Source organism: Nomascus leucogenys, chromosome 3, assembly GCF_006542625.1.
Source record: "Nomascus leucogenys isolate Asia chromosome 3, Asia_NLE_v1, whole genome shotgun sequence".
In the NCBI taxonomy this organism is placed as follows: Eukaryota; Metazoa; Chordata; class Mammalia; order Primates; family Hylobatidae; genus Nomascus; species Nomascus leucogenys.
The window spans coordinates 105,349,658-105,374,240 of NC_044383.1; the positions used below are offsets into that span (position 1 = coordinate 105,349,658).

Sequence of the window (24,583 nt, forward strand, 5' to 3'; positions counted from 1 at the left end):
CAGTTGTGGTGGGTCAACTACAGTTATGGACAGTACAATCCTTTTTGATAACTGAATAATAAGAAAAGAGAAGTCGTCTTCAGCTAAAAGTTCCTTAAGAGAGAATCTACACTAGAGGAAGACTATTCTGGAAGGAGGCTGGTTTCAGCTTAGGTTCAGACATGAGGTAGACAGGCAAGAGTGGAAGAAAGAGCAAGTGATACACAAGTTACTCTGATAAAAAAAAGAAGGGTAGAAATAATGCTGCAATAGGGTGGTGAATATATTCACATGTAGGAAATTTCATGTCATCTGTCTTATGGCAACCACGTTTTAAAGAAAGACTTTAAGAGATTTAAGTAGCTTAAGGCAGGTGCTAGAAAATTAAAATTTAATCAGATGAAGGGATAATGAGGAGTAATGAGGTAAAAATGACATTGATGAAAGATGCCTTAATTCTAGCACTTATAACTTAATAGAGAGGAATAAAGGCTAAAGGCAGGACATATGCAATTTAAATATTCCAATAAGAAAGAAGGTGGCTAAGGTGAAAATGAATGTAGAAATGAAAAATAATACCAAAAGATAGCTAGGAAAGAGAGTACAGAAGAAGCAGGTACCACGAAACACTTTTCTATAAAACTCTGAACACGTGATACAGGCACCCAGAATTGCTAACCATGCACATGCCTCACATAACTAATGCTGTGCAAACTGGTCCTGGAACAGTGACCTGGCACAGAGAATACTACAGTCAGAGTCTTGAGAAATAACATGTCATTAATTTTTGTCTCTGGCTACATAAATATATAGTAGTAAGTTTAGAAAGAAATAACTTTTTTTTTTTTTTTTTTGAGACGGAGCCTTGCTCTGTCGCCCAGGCTGGAGTGCAGTGGTGCAATCTCGGCTCACTGCAAGCTCCGCCTCCTGGGTTCACGCCATTCTCCTGCCTCAGCCTCTCCGAGTAGCTGGGACTACAGGCGCCCACCACCACGCCCGGCTAATTTTTTTTTTGTATTTTTAGTAGAGACGGGGTTTCATCGTGGTCTTGATCTCCTGACCTCGTGATCCGCCCGCCTCGGCCTCCCAAAGTGCTGGGATTACAAGTGTGAGCCACCGCGCCCGGCAGAAAGAAATAACATTCTAACAGGAAGTTTTATTTGAATTTTAAATTAAGTTTAGGTCTTAAATATTTTTCCCAACTAGTCATGTCACAAAAGGAAAGTACACTGAGGCAGATCTCAACTCATATCCTATCTCTTCTTAATAGTGCTGTGGCTCTGACAAAATCATCAAGGTTTATTAAACCTATTTTACCATCTATATAATAAAAATGACTTTAATCTCCAAGTCGTAAGTATTAAGGTACATATAAAAAAGCTCTTTGTAAACTGTAAAGTACCATTAGTGAAATATATAACAACCATTATTACTAAATGCCGACATGATGGTATTTAGATGTCTGGGGTTTGACAGATCTGGAACCTGAGTTCAAGGCCTGACTGAGTGTTACTAGTTGCATGTGCTTGAGCACATCCCCTCTTCAGTAAAATGAGTAGAGAAACCAAACTGTCATAAGAATTAAATTTTCTAAAAGATGCAAAACATTACTGTAGTATATGGTACATAGTAAGAAGTACTAATAGCTAATTTTTATCATCATGTGCTAGAACATGGCTTGGTACTCAACACTTTATCTGACTTAATCCTCAAAGGAACATTTTAAGTTGGATCATATCTTCTGTCAGATGAGGAGCCTAAGGCACAGCTTTTGGGGCCCAAAGTAATACAGTTAATAAGCAAAGAGCTCAGTGTAAGGCCAAGGTCTGTCAGATACTTTGCTTTTTCTACTCTGCAATTCTGTCTGTCATATATTACTATTAGCAAGCTGAATACTTAATTGAGGAAGAAACAAACAAAATAAAACATAAATCATTTTCTCAAAGAAGAAAACTATCTACGAGAGAATATGTACTTTCAACTAGTTGAGGCTTCCTGAAGAGCACACCTATTAGATTGTCTCATGAAGAGACAGCACAAGAACAAAAACAGTGTTTCTATTATGGCTTATATGAAGTAGCAATGTCTTGTATCAATTCAATAAGCTATATCCCATATCAAGAACTATCAGGTATGTTACTCTTTGAATCGTGACTTCAAGAATGATTACAAGACAGCAGCCATCAAAATGAAGGAAATCGGCCAAGTGCGGTAGCTCATGCCTATAATTCCAGCATTTTGGGAGGCTGAGGCGGGAGGATCGCTTGAGGTCAGGAGTTTGAGACCAGCCTGGCCAACATGGTGAAACCCTTTCTGTACTAAAAATACAAAAATTAGCCAGGTGTGGTGGCATGCGCCTGTAGTCCCAGCTACTCAGGAAGCTGAGGCAGGAGACTTGTTTCAACCTGGGAGGCGGAGGTTGCAATGAGCCGAGATTGTGCCACTGCCCTGCACTCCAGCCTAAGAGACAGAGTGAGACTCTGTCTCGAAAAAAAAAAAAAGAGATGCAGCAAATCATTGCTCTACAATATAGGTCACACTGGACTATTACAGAAATATCATCAATTTACAATGCAATGATAAATTAAATTTTTACTCACCATTTGCAGTTTTCTCTTATCCCTAATTGCATTACTGTGGACAGCTTCAATTGCCATATGGTGCTTCCAAGCTAATTCTTCTAAAGTCTTAGAATGGGCCTCGTTTAATTGAGTCACCTCCTCTTCCAATCTATTTTGCAGGTTTTTAAGTTCCCTTTCATAATATTCTTGCTGAGTTCTCTTTGCTTCATTTACTTTCTAAAATTAAAACAGACAAAGATCAATAATCGGCACCTGCTTTTTTCATTATTGCTATTAGGGTAATTTGAATACCCTATAAATATGGAAGCTTGAATAAACTGAGTGCTACGGGATCTAGACTGTGAAACATGAGAATAAATCATTAGTGTTCTCAGAAAGTGAAAGGGGAGCCCACACAAAATCAAAAATTTTAAAGCAAGAGATAAAATAGACTATTATTATACTACACCAAATGTGAGTTAATACATCTGCAAGCTTAAGAGTAAAGGGCTGGGCCAGGTGTGGTGGCTCATGCCTGTAATCCCAGCACTTTTTGGGAGGCCGAGGCGGGTGGATCACAAGGTCAGGAGATTGAGACCATCCTGGCTAACATGGTGAAACCCCGTCTCTACTAAAAATACAAAAAATTAGCCAGGCGCAGTGGCGGGTGCCTGTAGTCCCAGCTACTTGGGAGGCTGAGGCAGGAGAATTGCGTGAACCCGGGAAGCAGAGTTTGCAGTGAGCCGAGATCGCGCCACTGCACTCCAGCCTGGGCGAAAGAGCAAGACTCCATCTCAAAAATAAAAAAAAAGAGTAAAGGGCTTCCTTTTATGTCAAAATAGTACACAAAATGGCTTACCAGTTAACCCACTCAAAGGATATCACTCAATACAATTTTGACGGCCAATTACATACCTTTTGGGCATTCACAGTTCTAATAATGAAAAAAATACAAAGACTGTGGCAATATAGTTTTATAAGTTCTATGAAAAAGGGATGTTGACACAGGTTTGGATTTTTTTGTCCCCACCAAATCTCATATTGAAATGTGACCTCCAATGTTGGAGATGTGACTAGTGGGAAGTGTCTGGATCATGGGGGTAAATCCCATATGAATAGCTTGGTGCTGTCCTTGCAATAATGAGCTCACGTGAGATCTGGATGTTTAAAGGAGGCTGGCACCTCCTTCCTCTTTCTCGCTCCCTCTCTTGTCCTGTGACATGCTGGCTCCCCTTCTCCTTCCACCATGATTGTAAGCTTTCTGAGGCCTCACCAGAAGCAGATGCCAGTACTACATTTCATGCACGGACCGCAGAACTGCAAGCCAAATATCCCTCTTATCTTCATAAATTACCCAGTCTCAGGTATTCCCTTACAGCAATGTGAAGTGAACTAATGCAGATGTATATCCTGTGTTATGGGAGTATATTAGAAGGATGTCTAACTTGGATGCGGTGGGAAAGTGCATGTGCGTGTGTGTTTCAGAGAGAGAGACAAAGACAGAGACAGAGAGATATCAGCGAAGGCTTTTCAGAAGAGAAAGTATCTGAGCTGGTGATGACATTCTCTCATTTAATTCTTACAAGCCCAGTGGAAATTAATGATAAGAAAATGTCAAGCCTAGGTCTGTTGTCAAAAGCCTACATTCATAACCATTTCTATTGTTGTGCAGCATTGGAAAGATGGCAAGTAGCTAACCAGATAGGAAAGTTTAGGGAGGCAGAAAGTCTGTGCAGCTAAGCAGTCTAGATAGAATACAGGATACAAGGTGATAAAGTAGTGAAAGATGGGGCTCAGAAGTAGGCAGGAATAAAATAATGAGATGGGGTCTTTTACACCAAGAACTTTGAATTTTCTTCTGAAGGGACTGAGAAATCACTGAAGTTCAAGTAAATTATATACTTTTAAAAACAATCATCTTGGAAGAAGGCTGGTGAGCCAACTGAAATCAGAGATTGCTGCTAGGCAGTTGTGACTATAATCCAGGCAAGCAATGACACGTGCCTAAACCTCAGATCTATAAATGGGTATGAGCAGGGGAGGATGGAATAAAAATGTATTAAGGAAGTAGAACCAACAGGACTCTGTAACAGATAAAGGGGTTAAGAAAACAGTAATCAAGAATGACTTTCAGGTTTTTGATTTAGCAACTAGACAGACGGTGGTGCTATTGGTTGAAATAAGGAGTAAAAGAAACTTAGTACTTTTGAGAGGAGGAAGTTCTGGGCATGGTAACTTGATGTTTGTGAAAAACATACATGGAGTTATCTAGTGAAAAGGATAAAAGACTTAAATTCAGAGAAAATGTCTGGCCTGGACCTAAAGATTTAGAAGCTATTACTGAATAAGTGACAGTTGATGTTACTGGAATGAATGAGTGTGTAGAATGAGATGAAAATACTGGAAACATCAATGGTAAGGGAACAGATGGAGGAGGGAAGTTCACAAAGAAGACTGCAAGGCCAAGGAGGTAGGAGAAAAATGTGAAAGAATGTGAAATACCAAGAGATGGGAGATTGTAAATCAGTGGGTAGTGAGTACCACAGTAAGATATGATCCACCAAGTCCACCAATCAGGACGTCACTGAGGGCTAAGGCAAAAGCAAATTCTGTGGACTGATGGTCAGAGAGGACTGCACCAGGTTAAGGAATGAATGGAAGTAAGTAAAAAGCAAAGAGAATAGACATTGTCAAAATACTTAGACGTTGAGGGAAAGAGAAAGAAAAGGATGTCCAAAACTCCCACTTGGTATTGTGGGCATCTGAAAAACTGGAATATATATTCAGCAATTACTCTATAAATGATGTTTCACTTGTTAAACTAGAAATTCAATATGCTGGTATACATTTTCAGAGCTTGAAGCTTGTCATATTTTCAGTTCTACAGAAATTTCCTACATGGATATGCAGTAATATATTTCATTAATAGAAAACAAATAATGATTAACTATAAGTATACACTCCACTGAAATAAGAGTTTATTCAATTTCTGGCTTGAAATAGGTTGAAATGTCTTAAGTTTTTTATATTATATAGATTGTTACCCACATATTTTGAACATACATACAGCACAGGATAGTCTAGCTATATACCTGTTTCCTCAAAATTAGAACCAAAAATAACTACTAAAATAGGAAATGTATTGTTACTGGGGAGTAGCAAGAAATACTCCAAATACTTCAAATCTGAAAAAGAGAAAAACGGAACTCTTTCAGAGGGAATGGAGTGTCCATTACTTTTTACCTTCTCCAGTTCTAGAATCTGTTGCTTTTGCTCTTCATCCAGACTTTGGGTTTTGCTTTGCAAAAAAGCTCTTTCCTCTTCAAGTTGAGATAATCTCTCATTGGCTTTTGATTTTTCTGATTCTAAATCTTTAATTGTAACTTCTTGGGTCATTTGAGTTGCTTGAAGCATTCCAATATGACCTATCCCCCAAAAAGAAAATCCCTTCAATTTAAAAATCAGTTGTACCAGAGATAAACAGTTTATATTTAATAACACAACTGTACTTTATACTTAAGTAAAATAAATGGTCTACATGTACAAATTTTCCTGTTGTTTCTTCACTACATAAAATGGAAATATTTATATGAAAATACTTCTTAGTGCACTGGAATAATTTAAATTAAAACGTCATTTTCACATGATTAATGTTGCTTCCTGCACCTCGTACCGTTTTACTGCTTTTGTTTTTTTTTTTTTAAGATTGTAAGCTAAACAGGTTGAAGTAGGCGCAACTCCTTGGGGCTTCATAAGAAAGTCTCCTGGGAATAAAAGAAGGACGGAGAGGATGCACTGACTGACACTGTGGCGCCAAAATGAGTGATTTGTTCTTTTCTAATTTCTTTATTTTCAAATTCTAACATAAAAAGGAAGAAATTTGTATGTAGGAAACAAAGATGGCAGATAGCAGTTTGGTTGAAACTGAATTTGTTTCAGGCAAGAGGCCGGATAAAGACCTAATGTGGAGCTTGTAGTCCCAGCTACTTGGGAGGTTGTGGTGGGAGGATTGTTTGAGCCCAGGAGTTCAAGGTTGCAGTGAGCTATGACTGCACCTGTAACAGCCACTGCACTATGGCCTGCAACATAGCGAGACCTCGTCTCCAAATAAAAACAACCAACTAACCAACAACTAAGGTGGTTTAAGACACAGATAAAGACAGCAAGGTTATGAAAGAATCTTTTAAATGACAGCAAAAAGCAGGGAAGGTGGAGAAAAATGAGGAGAGAGACAGAGAGATGAAAAGTGAGTGAAGAAAAAGGTCTCATAGAAAGGATTGTTTAAGGCAGAGGTTCTCAAAGTACCCAGGACCAGCATCACCAGCATCACCTGGGAACTCTGGTTAGAAATGTGACCCACCCTAGACCTAGTGAATCAGAAACTGACTGTGGGGCCCAGCATCTGTAGTTTCACAAACCCTTCAGGTCATTCCAATGTGCACTAAAGGTTATTAAAAACAACTATTTAGAGGAAGGAAAATCTGAGATTCACTGATAAGCCAATCAAAATCAAATGAGATCCTCAAAGAACCAGCTCAAACAGCCTTTCTGGGCACACTAAACACTTAGACGAAATATAACTTCAGAACTGACACAAGTCACCCACCTCCTCCAGTAATGGTTGTGAAAAAGCATACCAGCCACTTGAGAAATAGGCAAGTCAGCTTTAGTATGTAAAAATGAACCTTAGTAACAAGCCCTAAGAAATGAACTGCTATAATTTACATACAGTTTAACTAATTTGAGCACTTTAAAATGTGTATTTTCTCAGTGAGACCTCATCTTTAAAAAAGTTAGCCCGTGGCATACCTAGAGTCCCAGCTACTGGGAAGGCTAAGGCAAGAGGATTACTTAAGCCCAGGCTGCAGTGAGCTATGATCAGGCCACTGCACTCAAGCCTGAGCAACAGAGCAAGATCCCATCTCTAAAAACTAAATAAATGCTGGCATGGTGGCTCACACCTGAAATCCCAGCACTTTGGGAGGCCAAGGTGGGAGGACTGCTAGAGCCCAGGAGTTTGAGACCACCCTAGGCAACATGGCAAGACCCCGTTTTTACAAAAAATTAAAAAATTAGCCAGCCAAGGTGGCGCATGCCTGTGGTCCCAGCTACTCAGGAAGCTGAAGTAGGAGGATCACTTGAGCCCAGGAAGTCCAGGCTATAGTGAGTTGTGTTCCTGCCACTGCACTCCAGCCTAGGTGACAGAACAAGACCTTGTCTCAAAAAAATAAATAAAATAAAAACGTATGTTTTTAAAGGACAACACCTCTTGAAAAGTGTGCTTCATTTTTCATTCTTTCTTTTTTTTTTTTTGATACAGCCTTGCTCTGTTGCTCAGGCTGAAGTGCACTGGCGCAATCTCGGCTCACTGCAACCTCTGCCACCAGGTTCAAGTTATTCTCATGCCTCAGCCTCCTAAGTAGCTGGAATTACAAGTGTGCACCACCATGCCCAGCTAATTTTTGTTATTTTTAGTAGAGATGGGGTTTCGCCACGTTGGTCAGGCTGGTCTCAAACTTCTGGCCGCAAGTGATCTGCCCACCTTGGCCTCCCAAAGTGCTGAGATTATAGGTGTAAGCCACCATGCCCAGCCCGTCTTTCTTTTAGTGACTAATTTATTGGTATTTTACCTGCTATTGGTATTTTTCCTCACAAAGGAAAACTCTCAAGTTTTCTATAAAAATATATTCCTAAAAATAAAAAATATTTGTGTATCTTATAAGTAATTAGTAACATATTGAGTCCTTTAACACATTTACAGTCCAAATAGTTTTAAAATGTTAGAAGAAAAAACAAATGCTACCTTAAATTAACATTTAAGTGTTGGGGCCGGGCGTGGTGGCTCATGCCTATAATCCCAGCACTTTGGGAGACCGAGGCGGGGGGGATTGCCTGAGAGCAGGAGTTCAAGACCAGCCTGGGCAACATGGTGAAACTCCATCTCTACTAAAAATACAAAAAAGTTAGCCAAGCATGGTGGTGTGCACCTGTAGTCCCAGCTACTCGGAAGGCTGAGGCAGAAGAATTGCTTGAACCCAGGAGGCGGAGGTTGCAATGAGCCGAGATTGCGCCACTGCACTCCAGTCTGGGCGACAGAGCAAGACTCTGTCTCCAAAAAAATAAAATTAAGTGTTGATTTTAGCTAAGCATTACATCAAAAACTGTGGTCACACATACTAGCTTTGAGGACAAGATCTGAAGCTTGCTGTTGTAAATGTTCTCTGGCAGCTGCTAGCTCACTTTCCACTTCTTTGTGCTTGCTTAATAGGGCCATTTCTCCCTCCTTGGCATCATCAAGCTGTTTTTGAAGAACCTAAGAAAGATTAAATAGCCATTGTTAAAATGCAGGAATAATACTAAGCTAAATAATTCATTTAAATTATAAGGGTCAGCTTTCTCTTATTCAGAAGTCATACTAAACTATATACCAATTTTTAAATCTGTAAGTATTGGTGATTTATAACTTGATATTTTCATAAACATGACCCAATCAGGAAAGGCTATTCCACACTTTCTAATCCATTCTAATGTTGCACAGATATTAAAAACATGGTTATGAAATTTTCTAAGCCAACAAAACAAAACTTGTGGACTTCTGGCATTTTTTTCCCCCAGACTTGTGCAATACCCCTATTAAATTCAGGTTTAGAAAGCAAGCAATTTCTTGATCAAAGTCTAAATATCAGCTAGCAGGCAAACCATTATTAGTGAAAGGAAAAGAAAAAAATATATTTAAACTTTAAGCCCAATATTAAAATCCTTTTGTAAATAATTAGCAATATTTTCCCCCCAGAAACAGGGCATTATCTCGCTAAGCTCACTCACCCAGGCTGGTTTCTAACACCTGGCCTGAAGCGATCCTCCTGCCTGGCCCCCCAAAGTGCTGGGATTACAGGTGTGTACCACTGTGCATAGCCAATAATTAGACAAGGTTTTAAGCTTGTCTTTTTGGGTCCCTAATATCTGAAATTCTGAAATAACAACTACAGGGTAATACAAATTATCCTGTCATTGATTTTTTTCACAAAGGAAAAGCAGGAAAAGTTTTAAAAAAAAAAAAAAAGTCTAAGCGGTGTGAAGCCACTGATTCTAAGTGGGCCAGACTGCTCTCCAGCCTACAGAACAAATATATTCAAAAGAAAAAAAATCCATGTGTTGAATATAACATTCTTTACCTACCTGAACATTGTTCTCTGCTGTGGCAAGTGCCATCTGAAGCTTTTGGCATTTGTCAAGAAGACTTCCAGCTTCATCCTGTACCATCTGTAACTCTGTCTTTAATTTTCCTATGGTTTTTCGTAAAATTGCTTCTTGTCCCTGAAATTCTTTTCTAAGATCAGCTTCCTTTTCTTTGCTGGCCTGTAGGCTTTCTGCTGTAAAAAGCTGTGACCTTTTCAAAGTATCAAGCTCACGTTCATAAAAGGACTGAGCTTTATTCAACTTGCCTTCATAATCCTCAATTAGTTTCTTCCGTTCAAGTCTTAGCTCCTCAAGCATTTTGTTTAAGGACTCCACCTCCATTTTGTGTAGTTCCTCTGCCTTCTCCTGGCCTTTATTTACTGAGGCACTGTGATCCTGCTGTGACTTCAATAGCTCTTGTATCTCTTGTCTGTGAGCAGTTTGCAAGTCTTCTAATGCCAATCGTTTGTCTTTTTCAAACTGTACTTGAAGTTGTCCAAAGCTCCGTAATTTTTCTTCAAATTTCCTTCTAATGTCTTCGACTTCTCTAGACATGGTCACTATGCGTTGGACATGCTGGGCTTCTGCACAAAGTTGCATGTCCTCAACTCTGTGCTTATAAGCTTCAAATTCTGTCAAAGCCTGCTGCTTCATTTTTATGTGATCTTCTAATGATGCTTCTAAAACTTGAATCTTTCTTCTAAGGTCTAGCTCCTCTGTTACTTTGCTTTTATACTGCAATATTTTTTCTCTTGTTTCTGCAAGAATTTGTTGAATTTCTTCTTCATGAGCATCTTTGAGGGCTTGAATTGCAGATTCATGCTCATCATTTCTAGTGTTTAAAGCATATATTACCTGCATGGTTTTGAATAAGAAGGGAGAAGAATTGTGAATCCATATTATTTTCTAACTTGAAGTTAATTCTTTCATTTGGATTGATATTTTTCTATGCACATAATATTGGCTACGGCTAATGTTAAATATGGAAACTTGATGCAATTGTTTTTGTACTCATAGATTGATTTGCTTAGCAAATTTCTATCTTAGCACAATCTTAAGATTTGTATTTAAAGACTTTTTAGTTATAATTTTAAAGCATTCAAATTTAAGACTGTTTTTTACTACAAATGAAACAGCAAAGAGGAAATGGACAAAGGAGGCAACTGGCCTAAGATAAAGGAGTTCTCATATGTCCCAGTCTAGCTTACGGGGGACTGTGAAGGCGTGTTCAGGAGAAAAAGTCTCATAGTAAGACTCTGCCCTATATTGGTGTCCTAGAGATACGAGAGGCTTCACATGAGGAGAAGCCCTAGGCCCTAAGTCTTCCTAAAAGCCTTTTATCTTTGTAATGGCCTGTTTAAATATTTCAAATTTTAAACTTTCCTTTCCCAATTCCCCTATAGTTTGCTTTTAAAGCTGATCCTCTTCTCTCTTCAAGTTTCTAGTGATCTCTTTATAAAACCCAATTTGTACTTTTTCTCTTCATATTTCAAATGCGGTAGTTTTACTCATTGGCTAATTTTCTCTCTGCCTCCAAGTAACCCAATTCCTTAAGCCAGTGTTTTGAGTACAGGTCTTTATTTTCATTTTAGTTCCTAGGTTTTAATGATTTCACTGAGATGTCCCAACCTTAATTTCAAATGACAACAGATTCCCTGCACAGTAACACTCTCCTTCCTTCCCTCTGTTCCTCGGATGCCCGCCATCACGCCACTGTGGTCACACAGTGAAATATTCATGACTGTTATTTAAGGCTTAGAGATGTGCCCACTTTCTTTCCCCTGAAGCGAAAAGAAGTAAACACTATACAATCAAAAAATCTAGTAGCTAAAAATCAGTGTCTGGAGATTTGCTCATTTTAATGTGACATTACTCTGGCTTTAGAAACGAATTCCAGCATCAGATACCAGAAACTGCAGTTATGATGGAAAAGTGTTGCCATTTTTTGTAGAGAAATTATTCATGCAGCCTGAGGTAACTGTGGCAGACTGGCTGGCTCTCCAAATACCACAGTAACTCCAGATCCCACTTGCTAAAGATAGGCTGTCACTCTCTGGGACTGCAGTTGCACTTGCAGAAGAAACAAGAAGGCTACCTCAACACAGGGGCATCACTTTCTCTACACAGAGCTTTGTCTTCCAGATCCAGTGGCCCTGTCCCTATACTCGCTTGGTCTGCAATCATACCAAAGGTAACAAGATTGAGAGATGACAGGAACCCATTTGTCTTGCCATGCTATCCCTTTTTGCAAAGTCTACAGGAAAAAATGTGAACAGAAGTACTTATTCACATTCTGTTTTTTCAAAAACCCTCATTTCAAATTCCAAATTATGTTCCCAATAAGGTAACACAGATCCCAAGCAGGACTCCTTCATTTACACATTTACTCATAAAGGTAGCTTATAAGCCAAGAAAGCTGACTGACTTCCTATTCCCATCCCCTTGGGTCATATCTGCCCACGAAGTCAAATGGCCATAAAAGACTGAAAGGACCTGTGATATAATAAGTGTACCAAAAATATAATTCTAAGCCCCCAGCCAATTGAATGGACCCTCCTCTTACCCATGTGGACCCCAAAGAAACCTGAAAAACTAGTTTAGGCCATGACTGAAAGGGAAAGGTCAGACATGCCTCATTATGGATTGGACATGCTGGGCTTTTCTGCACTCTACACTTCAGGATTTAGACACAACTGACCAACGTTAACATTAAAACAGAGATCATAAGACTGACAAAACAGACTCTTCATAGCAATAAAATACCAAATTCCAAACAACATCATGTGATACTATACCAAGAGTCAGGTTGGAGTTTGGTATTTTATTGCAAGCCCTGAAGAAAATCAAAGTATTTTACCCTAAAATTTTTTTGTTTGACATTCCATATTCTGAAATGCCCCTGTAAAGCTGCCTCCTGTAAAGTAAATTTGCATTCTGTAGAGAATCTCCTTCCCATACTCGGGTCTTCTTCAGAGAGCATGACACCTTTTAAGGTCTGATAAGAGACATTTACCACCTATTCTCTCTGAAGTCTGCTACCTGGAGGCCTCATCTATATGACAAGAACCTTGGCATCCACAACCCCCTTATCTAACTAAACTCAAGCATTTCTTTATGCTGAATTCAACTCTTTAGTCAGGGCTTACCTCTTTCAACCAATTGCCAATCAGGAAATCTCTGAATCCACCTATGACCTAAAACCTCCCTCACACCCACCTAGAGATGTCCCACTTCCCAGGCTGAACACTATACATACTAATTTATGTCTTTGCCTATAACTTCTATCTCCCTACAATGTATAAACCAAGTTGTAACCAAACCACCTTGCGCACATGTTCTCAAGACTCCCTGAGGCTGTGTCACGGACCGTGGTCTTTAAGTTTAGCAAAATAAACCTCTAAATTGATTGAGACCTGTCTCACATACTTTTTGGTTTACATAAGAAATATATATTTGGTCTCTGCCCCCAGTTCCTGACATAGAGCTCCTAAGACTTTTGTAATTTCCTGTGCGATAGGATCATTGGACACAGTGAAATACAGCAGGGACCCCACCTCTCCTTTTAGGGACCTGCAAACCCCCAAACATGGAAATAAAGGAAAACCCCAAAGTTCCTTTAAGAAAAATTCCAGGCATCTAGCTAGCCCTCGAGGTAATTCAGTAACTTGTTAAACGAGAAGGTAACAGTATCCTAAGAACAAGAGCCAAGGAAGTTAAAGCTCCAGAGATGTTTGCTTTTCCTACAGAAACTAAAGATAACATCCTAACATACATCCTTGAGTTGTCTTTTAGAGGCTTGAACCCCCACTGAATGGATCTGCTGGCATACAGACTCCAGATGTGGGGGAAATGAAGACTAAATTTTAGCTATTACCCTTTGTTTTATTAGTAAGTTTCTTCCTGAGGAACTTAGAGAAAGTCATTCCCTCTAGCAAGTCAGCATTTTTCTACTGAACTTAAATGTTTTAAACAAAGCTTCCCTTCCTTAATCAATTGCAAATCCGAAGAGTTCTGAATCTACCTACCACCTGTGAGTGCCCCCCACCTCAAATGTCCTGCCCTTTTAAGCTTAAGCCAATGTGTAACCTCCTTGTATTGATTTATGATTTTGCCTGTAGCTTCTGCTTTCTTGAAATTTATCCCTGCCTTTAAAAATCCTTGCCTGCAAGCCATCAGGGAGGCCGGATTTGAGCATTTAGCTGGCTGGTCCCCTCTGCTTAGCGCTCTACAATAGGCTAACTTCTGTCACTGCAAAAACCTTGATGTGTGTTTTCACTGTGCCAGGTGAGCAGACTCCAGTTCAGTTCTTTAACAGCAGAGCTCCTAAATCTAAATCTCTTGGAATCTCTTGGGTGATAGGAGCATCTTTTGTTCTAATGACATGACTCCTAGTGGGCTCTTGGGAAGGCCTCAGGATTGGGGCTGGCTGCCAGAGGAACCCATCATGTGACTATACAGTTGGAACTTCCAGCCCCATACAGGGACCTCTAGGGAGGAGATAAGGTCTGAGAGTTGAGTTGATCACCAACAACCAATGACTTAATCAACCATGCCTACACAGTGAAGGCTTCATAAAAACACAAAAGTCAAGTTTCCAGATTTCTGAACACGTGGAGGTGCTGCGAGGGTGGCATGCCTGGAAAAGGCAAAGAAACTCCACATTCCTTCCCACAGACCCTGCCCTATGCATCTCTTCCATCTAACTAACTTCTTCTGTACCCTATAAATGGGGGTAAACATGTTTTTCTGAGTTCTGAGAGCATTCTAGCAAATTAATCCAACCCAAGGGAGGGTAATGTGAACCCCCTACTTATTTTTTTGCCAGAAGAACTTGCGGTTGGCATCTGAATGAGGGCAGTCTTGTGGGATTGAGCCTTTAACCTGTGGGATCTGACGCTATCTTCAGGCAGACAGTGTCAGAAATGAACTGAATTATAGTATACTCATTTGGTGTCCACTAGAGAACTGGTTGTTGGCAGAGAAAACCCACACACATTTTGGTGACCAGAGGTGAGGTATTATGTGTTCTATCCAGTGTAAGGATAGGAAAAACTGTTTTTTCCTATCTCAAATAGGGACACTAAGGAAAAACAAGCCAACCAGCCAGAGAGAAGCCCATTTGCCAGAGTGCCTAGAGCAAAGCTGGTATAGGCCATAGGCTTCAGGCCTTTCCAAGGCTGGTCAGTCCTAGCCACAAAGAAGGAAAAGAGAATTCAACGAGGTAAAATCCAAAGAGAGAACTAAGTCACATCATTAGCATTCTGCTCCAGGAAATGATCTTGGAAAGAACCAGTCCCTGGTGGAATTCATATTTTGGGGATGAAATGAGGGAAGGAGGAAATATGTGAGTTTCCCCTTGTCAACAATTTATTGAAATAATCTTCTCTTTTTTCTAATATTTAATTTCCCTCGAAGCTCTGATGAATCAGTTCCAGTCCTGCCTCCTTTAATGAGTCTTCCACAACCACCCAAATCCATAAGAGTCTATCTTTTCTTTATATCTAGAACCTCCATTGCCTTACCTCACTCACCCCTGATTGTCAGTAAATATGTAGTTAAATTTGGAGGAGTCTTGATAAGGTTGAAAAGATGTATGAAGATATTAGAGAGCCTAAAAAGAAGCTGAAGACATAAAAGCACTGCAGCAATCAAAAAGGTGAAATTTAAAAAGAAAAATGCACAAATTAAAGCATTAAGTTAGAATAGGATTTAAGTAAACAAAACATGACAAATAATTTAAAAAATATTATAGTGAGGAGGTTTTATTTCACTTGATATTCTAATGCAGGAGTCAGCAAACTACAACCTGTAGGCCAAATATGGCTGCTGCTTGTCTTTGTATTAATAAATAAAATATTATTGGAGCACAGTTATGTCCACTTGTTTATGTATTGCCTACAGCTGCTTTCCCACTATGACAGCAAAGTTGAGTAGTTGTGGAAAACACCTTATTACAAACTCCTGTTCTAATCTATACATAGAAAAGCCATCTTATCAGCCAAAATTGGCAGCCACAAATAAAAAATAATAAAAGATCTAAATTTGCACCAGCTTGGTTTACTCCCTATTAAATAGTACAGGGTTCTTTCCACTACCACTCATACACTCAGAAAACTGATTAAGAGATTCTGGAAGCATATTTTATAAAAGAATATATATTCATGCTGACCATATATTGGTATTTCCCAAGGAAAGCAATGTTAAATAAGTTTCTAAAAACTTAAAAAGAAATAACAAAATGAAGCCAAACATAATAACAAATTAATACTTTCATTAGTGATCACTTGAAATACATGACTACTAACTTACTTTTAAGTAAGAATGCTACATATGAATTTTCAAGTTGAGCTTAACTGGATATAGTATCCTCTAATTGTTCATTTTTCTATGTAATTATAAAGGTAACTATTTATTAGTGTCTTTCTCTGAACACTATTTTTCAGATCAAGGTAATATAAAAATTTCCTATATTCTTTGAACATACAGAAGATATAACAAAGGTTTGACACTAGATAAAATCACTTAATTTCTTCAAGCTTTGAGTTTCTCAAATATTAAATAAAGATCTTATTATCTACCTTAGTAGCACCATTGATATAAGATCAACCGATCACTGAAATTTCAAAAATTGATGTTATATAACTATTTAAAAAAATATATGTAAGGCACTAAAGCATAGTAAGACTTATTAGTTGTATTACTTATTTATGGAGAGGGTGAGACTAATTTTAAAAGGAACTTTAGTAAATGATCATAATCACTCATAAAATTGGCTATTCTTTTACAAATAGAAAAAAAAAACTCTCTTAAAGTCTCTTTTCATAAAGTACTTTAAAAGACATTAAGAGACATTTGCACTTTTTATGGAACTATGAACATTCATGGAATGGAATAGCATAGGAATCATTTCAGCAATTTCATAGTTCATTTTATGAACTATGTAACATTTCGTAGTTCATTTTATGAACTATGTAACATTTCATAGTTCCATTTTATGCCAATGATGCATAATTTAACTACGTATTTAATGATGAATAAGCAATAGTAATTTTTACTTTTCCTATAAATCTTTTACTTTTAACTATGTATTTCATGATGAATAAGCAATAGTAATTTTTACTTTTCCTATGATAAATCTTTTTTTCCCTATGATAAATCAGATAATCTTTCCCACAGGTAAAATGAGAACAATTCTAGATCCTAGGTTTAAAGTGATACTTAGGTAAAATAAGAAGTTTCTGAAATAGTCCTCATTTATGCCTGCTCTGGACCAAATTGCCTTCCTCAAAAATTCTTATGTTGAAGCCCTAACCCCCAATATGATGGTATTTGGAGACGGGACCTTTGGGAGGTAATTAGGTTTAGATGAGACCATCAAAGTGGAGCCCTCATTCTGGGACTGGTGCTATTACATGAAGAGACACCAGAGAGACTGCTTCTGCTCTCTCCCTGCAATGTGACGACACATCAAGAAGGTGACCACCTGCAAGCCAGGAATAGAGCGCTCACTGTGGAACTGAATTGGCTGGTACCTTGATCTTGGACTTCCCAGCTTCCAGACTGTAAGAAATAAATTTTTATTGTTTAAGCCACTCAGTCTAGGTTATTACATTATGGCAGCTCAAGCTGAATAATATCTTGGCAATATGTAAATACGTTCCCATTAAAATCTAACTCATTAGTCATAAGGTAAATTCAGTGAAAGAGTAATAAAGCACATTTGTAATAACATACATTCACTAAAGTGATATATATTAACTTAGTAATGTAAAATATTTTAACTGGACCTTAATTGTTGCATATTACACCAACAGGCTTAACACTGCTAAGGTAAGGGAATCATTGAATAAATGATGGTATATTCATACAGTGTAATACCATGAAACCATCAAAAGCACATTTCATTTGGAAGAATGTTTCACAATACAAGAAAAAATGATATAAGGCAAGTATACAACGTTACATACAATAAGATCCCATTTTACAGGAGGAAAAAGTGAGTACAGATATATAGATATAGAGATATAGATATAGATATAGATATAGATATAGATAGATATAGATATATAGATATGTAAAGAAATAAACCAGGCCTGGCACGGTGGCTCACTCCTGTAATACCAGCACTTTGGGAGGCCTAGGTGGGCAGATTACCTGAGATCAGGAGTTCAAGACCAGCCTGGCCAACATGGTGAAACCCTATCTCTACTAAAAATACAAAAATTAGCTGGGCATGGTGGCACGTGCCTGTAATCCCAGATACTTGGGAGGCTGAGGCAGAAGAATTGCTTGAACCTGGGAGGCGGAGGTTGCAGTGAGCCAAGATCCTGCTACTGCACTCCAGCCTGGGCAAGAAAGTAACTCTGTCTCAAAAAAAAAAAAAAAAAAAGAAAAGAAATAAACCAAATTTTTACTGACGAGATTTCAGTATTTCTACACATTCTATAATGAATGTATGTTCCTATTATAATCAGAAAGTATTAAACCTTTTTAATAGGTTAACAGTGACTGCGTGACTGCCAGTCTCAGTCTCATTTTTTTACTATTAAATTCTGAATACTGCTTCTCTATCCCTTCCAGACCAGGGAGAGGGTGGGAGAGGGGGAGAGGGAGAGGGAAGAGTGAGAGTGACGGGGAGAGGGAGAGGGAGAGGGAAGAGAAGGAGGAGCAGAAGGAAGAAGAGGAGGAGGAGGAGCAGGAGAAGGGGGGGAGAGGGATGGGGAGAGGGAGGAGGAGGAGGAAGGGAGGAAAAGAGGAAGGGAGGGAGCAGGGAGGTGGAAAGGGAAGGGAAGAAAAAGGGTGGGAGAAGACTCTCCCTCAGAATACATAACCACTACATGAGGCAAAAGGTAGCTTACCAAGTTAATAAAAGAGTAATCTCGGATTCAATAATTGTTTAAAAAAAGATCTGGTACATTTTAAACAAAGAGAATGTTTGTATTATTAAATCTTCAATTCTTCTAGTTGAGCTAATCACCAAAAGGTTACTTGAGCCATAAGACATCAGAGTTAAAGAATATTGAAAACTCTCAAACTTCTCAAGAACAGCAGGTTACTTCCTTCTGCCAGAGGCTATTCTATCGGTTCCAGAGCAATAACATACACTAAACCTCTGTACCTCAATTTATATTCAATGGTACTCCCAGACCAGCCTTATAAATATAATTTTTTTTGCAAATTACCCAATTTATTAAAAAAATTATTAAATATTCCTGATGAGCCCTAAGTAGCTTACTAAGGGAATCTTACGTTTCTATAAAAATGGTTCACTGTTTGGAGCTGGGGTATTAGCACCACATCTCAATATGCCATCCTTACTGTATAAGAGCATGTTAATAAAATGTTTTTAAAGCTGGCTTGCTTTGGAGGTGATGAAATTGCACAAATCCCTCCATATTTTCTTACCTATTCTACTGTTGATCAGTAACAGCACATTTATGCTACCTAAGTTATCTGGATGACAGGAGTAATCATTGTAACATAAGAAACGGCCAGGTGAGGTGGCTCACGCCTGTAATTCCAGCACTTTGGGAGGCCAAGGTGGTCAAATCATGAGGTCAGGAGTTCAAGACCAGCCTGGTCAACATGGTGAAACCCCATCTCTACTAAAAATACAAAAAATTAGCTGGGTGTAGTGGCAGGTGCCTGTATTCCCAGCTACTCAGGAGGCTGAGGCAGAAGAATCGCTTGTACCTAGGAGGTGGAGGTTGCAGTGAGCCAAGATTATGCCACTGCACTCCAGCCTGGACGACAGAGTGAGATTCTGTCTCAAAAAAAAAAAAAAAAAAAAAAGAAAGAAACTAAAGAAGTTATAGAATTGGGCCAGTGCGGTGGCTCACACCTGTAATCCCAGGACTTTGGGAGGCCCAGATGGGTGGATCACCTGAGGCTAGGAGTTCAAGTCCAGCCTGGCCAACATGGCAAAACCCCATCTCTACTAAAAGTACAAAAATTAGCCAGACATGGTGGCACGCGTCTGTAATCCCAGCTACTCAGGAGGCTGAGGCAGGAGAATTGCTTGTCCTGGGAGGCAGAGGCTGCAGTGAGCCGAGATCATGCCACTGCACTCCAGCCTGAGTGACAGAGTGAGACTCTGTCTCAAAAAAAAAAAAAAAAAAAAGTATATATATATATATATATAGAGAGAGAGAGAGAGAGAGAGAGAGAGAGAATTAAATTCAAGAAATAGTCCCAAGTACCTCAGGCTAATAAAATGAGGTAGATGAAAGAAAAATTATTAAAACGAGGAAATCATAAACGAACATGCATTCTAAAGAAAAAAGCAAGAACCAAAACTCATAGAATATCACTTAGTGCAAAGTGAATGTTAGAAAGAAAAATCCCAAACTCTTTCACCAGCAAGCATTTATGTACACATATGCATGAATTTTCTGTTTTCTGAATCATTTGAAAATAAGTTGCAGCTATCAGAACCCATCACTAAATATCTTCGTACATTGTTTCATATGACCAAAGACAGTAGCATTATTATTCCCAGGCAATTTAACTTAATAGAATATTATCTAACACACAGCCTATATTTAAGTTCACCAAATTATTCCAATAGTGAAATCTATAGTAGCTTTTCTTTGTCAATGAAGATCCAATCAAGGATCCCACATTGTATTGAGTCATCATATTCTTTCAGTCTGTTTTAATATGTAGTTTTTTTTTTTTTTAAAAAAAAACCTTTGCTTTTTGTTTTTTTCTTTCATCATATTAACATTTTTTAGAGAGCCTAGGCTGGATGTTTTCTAGAATGCATATATTTTTATAGTCTTTATTTTATAGGTTTTTAATGTCAAGTTTCTCTGTGGAAATCTTACACTGTGGCTTCTCAATCCATCCTACCTACCACTGCTTACAGTATCTAATACATTATCAGGGCACATTTTATCAGTGTGCTTTTCCTATACTACCTTTCCCCCAACCCTCTGCTAAACTAGTGTTCTTCTTTTGTAATGTCCGACTCAGTATTAAAAGAAAAAATATTAGAAAATGAATTTTGTTTACAAAAGGTTTAGTCCCTAAGACAAACCAACCTACTCCTGTGTGGCAAGCCCTTTAGGAGAGCTCGCCTGAGTAATAACAGCTGTCTCTGTGGACCACATGTCCTTTCTTTTCCTGAGTGGAGTTTGTGAGCCAAAGGTCAGAATTGGACTGTTCGCAACTACGGAAGGATTTTTTTTAAGAGGCTGTGAGAGTGGAAGAAAAAGCAACTGGCCGGTTAGACATTTAAAGAGGACTTTAACAAAACCTTTTAGCCCACTGTAAACCAAAAATAAAATTCCAAGTTCCCCAAATAACTGAATGGACTCCTCCTCTTGGCCAAGGGCATTCCAAAGTTAACTTGATAAATTAGTTCAGGCTGTGATAGGAAGAGGGGGTCAGCTATACCTCATTATACCCTCCTCCCACTGGAATTCAGGGACAGCTGACAAGAATTAAAACAATGATTTTAAGACTGATGAAGCAGATTTTTTGTAGCAATAAGACACCAAATTCCAGCCGGGTTTACAGGACACACGGCAAGCCCTGAAAGAAACTGAAGTATTTCACTCCAAAATCTATTTCTTTGACATATTTTGAAATGGCCCTGCAAAACTGTGTCTTGTGGGGAAAATCTACATTGTGTGGAGAATCCCCCTCCCTTTCCAGGTGTTCTCCCTGATCGGGGGAGAATTAACTACGAGTCTGGGATCTTTTTAGGTCTGATAAGAGCTCTGAAGCCTGCCACCTGGAGGCTTCATCTGCATGATAAAACCTTCGTCTCCACAACCTTATCTTAACCCAGACACTCCTAGGTCTTTAGGTAACAACTCTTTTAACCAGCTGCCAAAAAAATTTTTTTTGAATCCACCTATGACCAGAAACCCCCACCCTGTCCCCCTCCTTTTGAGTTGTCCTGCCTTTCCCAATGGAACAAACGTACATCTTACGTGTATTGATTTATGTTTTATGCCACCTTAAAATGTATAAAACCAAGCTATAGCCCGACCACCTTGGGCATATGTTCTCAGGATCTCCTGGAGCTGTGTCAGGGGACATTGGTCACTCATATTTGGCTCAGAATACATCTCTTCAAATATTTTACAGAGTTTGACTCTATTCGTTGACACCATATTAATATAAAAGATGGAGTCACTTATCTATTTCCTATTAATGACTAGAACAGGATCTACTAGAGAGATGCACTGAAGATCTGGAGTTCAACGTGAATAGAATGGAAACAAATGCTACCTACACAGAACAGTTCAGCCCCATAAATGATTCGCTTTTTTTTTTTTTCCCGTGGTCCAGTGTCTTTTTTTTTTTTTTTTAACTAGAAAGGAAAATCAAAAGACAAAAGCCATTCTTCATACATTATGTAATCAAATGAATGTCAGCAACAGACGTGTGTTCAAATGAAACATTTACAAGACAGTTCACAAAAGGAGCTCATTTGGATTTCCTTATTAAGCCAAGGGCACTATAAAACTCTAATTTTAAAAGAACTTTAAAATCCAATTGCGTTGGGAAATTGTCTTTAAAGATACATTTCCTCTCTATATGATTCTATAATTATTGCTGGGAAATCTTTTGGAAAATATTGATAAAGTCTAATAATGTTGGAGGTATCTTTGTGTATGGTAATGTAGAATACATCTGTTTCCCCAGATTTAACTTGAATTCTCAAACAGCAAGCAGAAGTCCTACTATACAGCTATTATTCAGGATCTGTGCAATGGGATCTGTGCTACCATACTTCGACAACAACAAAAATCAAAACAACAAACATTTTGTGAATGCTCAGTACTTTTTTATATGCATTCTGGCAAAGAAAAGTATGAATGTTCTTAATCTTTCTTAAACAGACCTGCTCAAAATAAAACATATTTTTATTTTGGCATAAAATATAATGGCAGACAATTTTAGATAATATATATTAAGTGTCAAGCTGTATAGTACAGAATACTGTGACACGGCATAATAAGTTTTCAGTAGAAAGAACTGGATAAAGATTGCAGTAATTAGAAAGGCATAAAAGGGCAAAGTCAGTTGTCAAGAACTACCAGGAAAGGAACTTCAGTTAAGGCACAAAACGTGAATGGTTTTTGTGGTTGGTATGGCCCAATAATCCTGGAGACTGAGAGAGTGAGTGCCACAGAATGTCAGTTAAAGTTAAAAACTTCCTGGTTATTAATTTGTCCCTGAAATTAACTGGAAAAAGTCTCTTCATAGTAATTTTAAGATTTAGAATCTCTGTATATTTTTCTGTTTGTATGCCTACAATGGTACTAGGCAATGGTTCTAAGACAGATTTTTTTCTTTCACATTTGAACATTTCTTAAATCAGGGTTCATCTTAGTCAATTGAATATCATAGTTTAATTGACAGCAGGACAAAAGGATAGCAGTTTTGAGGGTTTTTTGTTGTTCTTGTTTGTTTTTAAGTTTTTTAAGAGACAGGGCTTCACTATGTTGCTCAGGCTGGCCTTGAACTCCTGGGCTCAAGTGATCTATTGCCACAGCCTCCTGAGTAGCTGGGACTACAAGCATGACCACCACACCTGGCTTTGATAATAGTTCACTGGTTTATTCTGATAACATGCCTTCACTGTTTGCTATCTGACCAGTACAAACACCCTCAATATTCTTGAATGAGATGGCAACACTAAAACTGTGTTTTGCCCTTTGGAATAAAAAATGACAACATCCAATAACAAATAAAAAAGAAAAATAAATAATAAAATAACAGTCACATAGGTTAATTGTGGTAGTATAACTTAATTTAGAAGACGTAAAAATAATATTTGCTAAGCATTGGCAAAGCCATTTTTTTGTGTGTTTTATACTACAGAAGACACTGATAAGTTTCAACCTTCAAAATTTTACTTTAGAAGATCAACAAGCAAGAAAATGAAGTCAAAAACTACCTCTTTCTCTTCTTGAAAAGCAGTCCAAAGCAAAAAAGAAAATAAGACAAAGGTAAACTCTATCTTGGATAAAGTTTTATCTACGAGGCATCTTTACCTGAATCTCAATATGTGAGGACAGAAAGCAAATGAGGAAATACGAAATAATTTGTCAGAACAGAAGAAGGTAAAACCTTAGTGTCGAGAGAGAGACAAAAATCACTAAGAAGAAATTTGACTTGTCCAGCACAGCCCTAGAAACACAAGAGGAGCAGGTGGGGCGCAGAGATAAGAGGCTGGTAACAGGAGGTTGTTTTCTAGTTTGCAAAGGGCAGTTAAACCCCCAGTTGTCACCTGAATCAAGCAGACAGGAAATTAATCTCTCCTACACTAGTAAAAAAAAAAAATAGATAAACAAATAGAGAAAATGAGCTAAAGAAACTGTAGGCTTGGGAATGCTGGACACAGAGTGTCAGAGGCATGTGAACCTGAGCAACTTCATCTTAAATAGGAGCTGGGTAAAATGAGGCTGAAACCTACTAGGCTGCATTCTCAGATTGTTAAGGCATTGTAAGTCACAGGATGAGACAGGAGGTCATGACAAAAGACAGGTCATAAAGACCTTGCTGATAAAACAGGTTGCAGTAAAGGAGTCGGCTAAAACCCACCAAAACCAAAATGGCCAGGAGAGTGACCTCTGGCTGTCCTCACTGCTACACTCCCACCCGCGCCATGACAGTTTACAAATGCCATGGCAACGTCAGGAAGTTACCCTATATGGTCTAAAAAGAGGAGGCATAAATAATCTACCCCTTGTTTAGCATATCATCAAGAAATAACCATAAAAATGGGCAACCAGCAGCCCTCAGGGCTGCTCTGTCTATGGAGTAACCATTATTTTATTTCTTTACTTTCTTAATCAACTTGCTTTCACTTTGCACTACAGACCGGCCCTGAATTCTTTCTTGAT

At 38.5% G+C, this 24,583-nt stretch overlaps 1 protein-coding gene across 8 annotated transcripts in view; it reads right to left on the minus strand.

Moving 5' to 3' along the window:
* The window catches only part of FAM184A (family with sequence similarity 184 member A), a 115,496-nt gene that overhangs the window by 56,566 nt on the left and 34,347 nt on the right, over nt 1–24,583 (minus strand). For all 8 annotated transcript variants that reach the window (XM_030809624.1, XM_030809619.1, XM_030809621.1 and 5 more), the window contains exons 2-5: nt 9,720–10,574; nt 8,718–8,853; nt 5,784–5,965; nt 2,580–2,777 (exon numbers count right to left, since the gene is read on the minus strand). In XM_030809624.1, the coding sequence (XP_030665484.1) occupies nt 2,580–2,777; nt 5,784–5,965; nt 8,718–8,853; nt 9,720–10,574 (1,371 nt within the window). The remainder of the gene's footprint in view (nt 1–2,579; nt 2,778–5,783; nt 5,966–8,717; nt 8,854–9,719; nt 10,575–24,583) is intronic.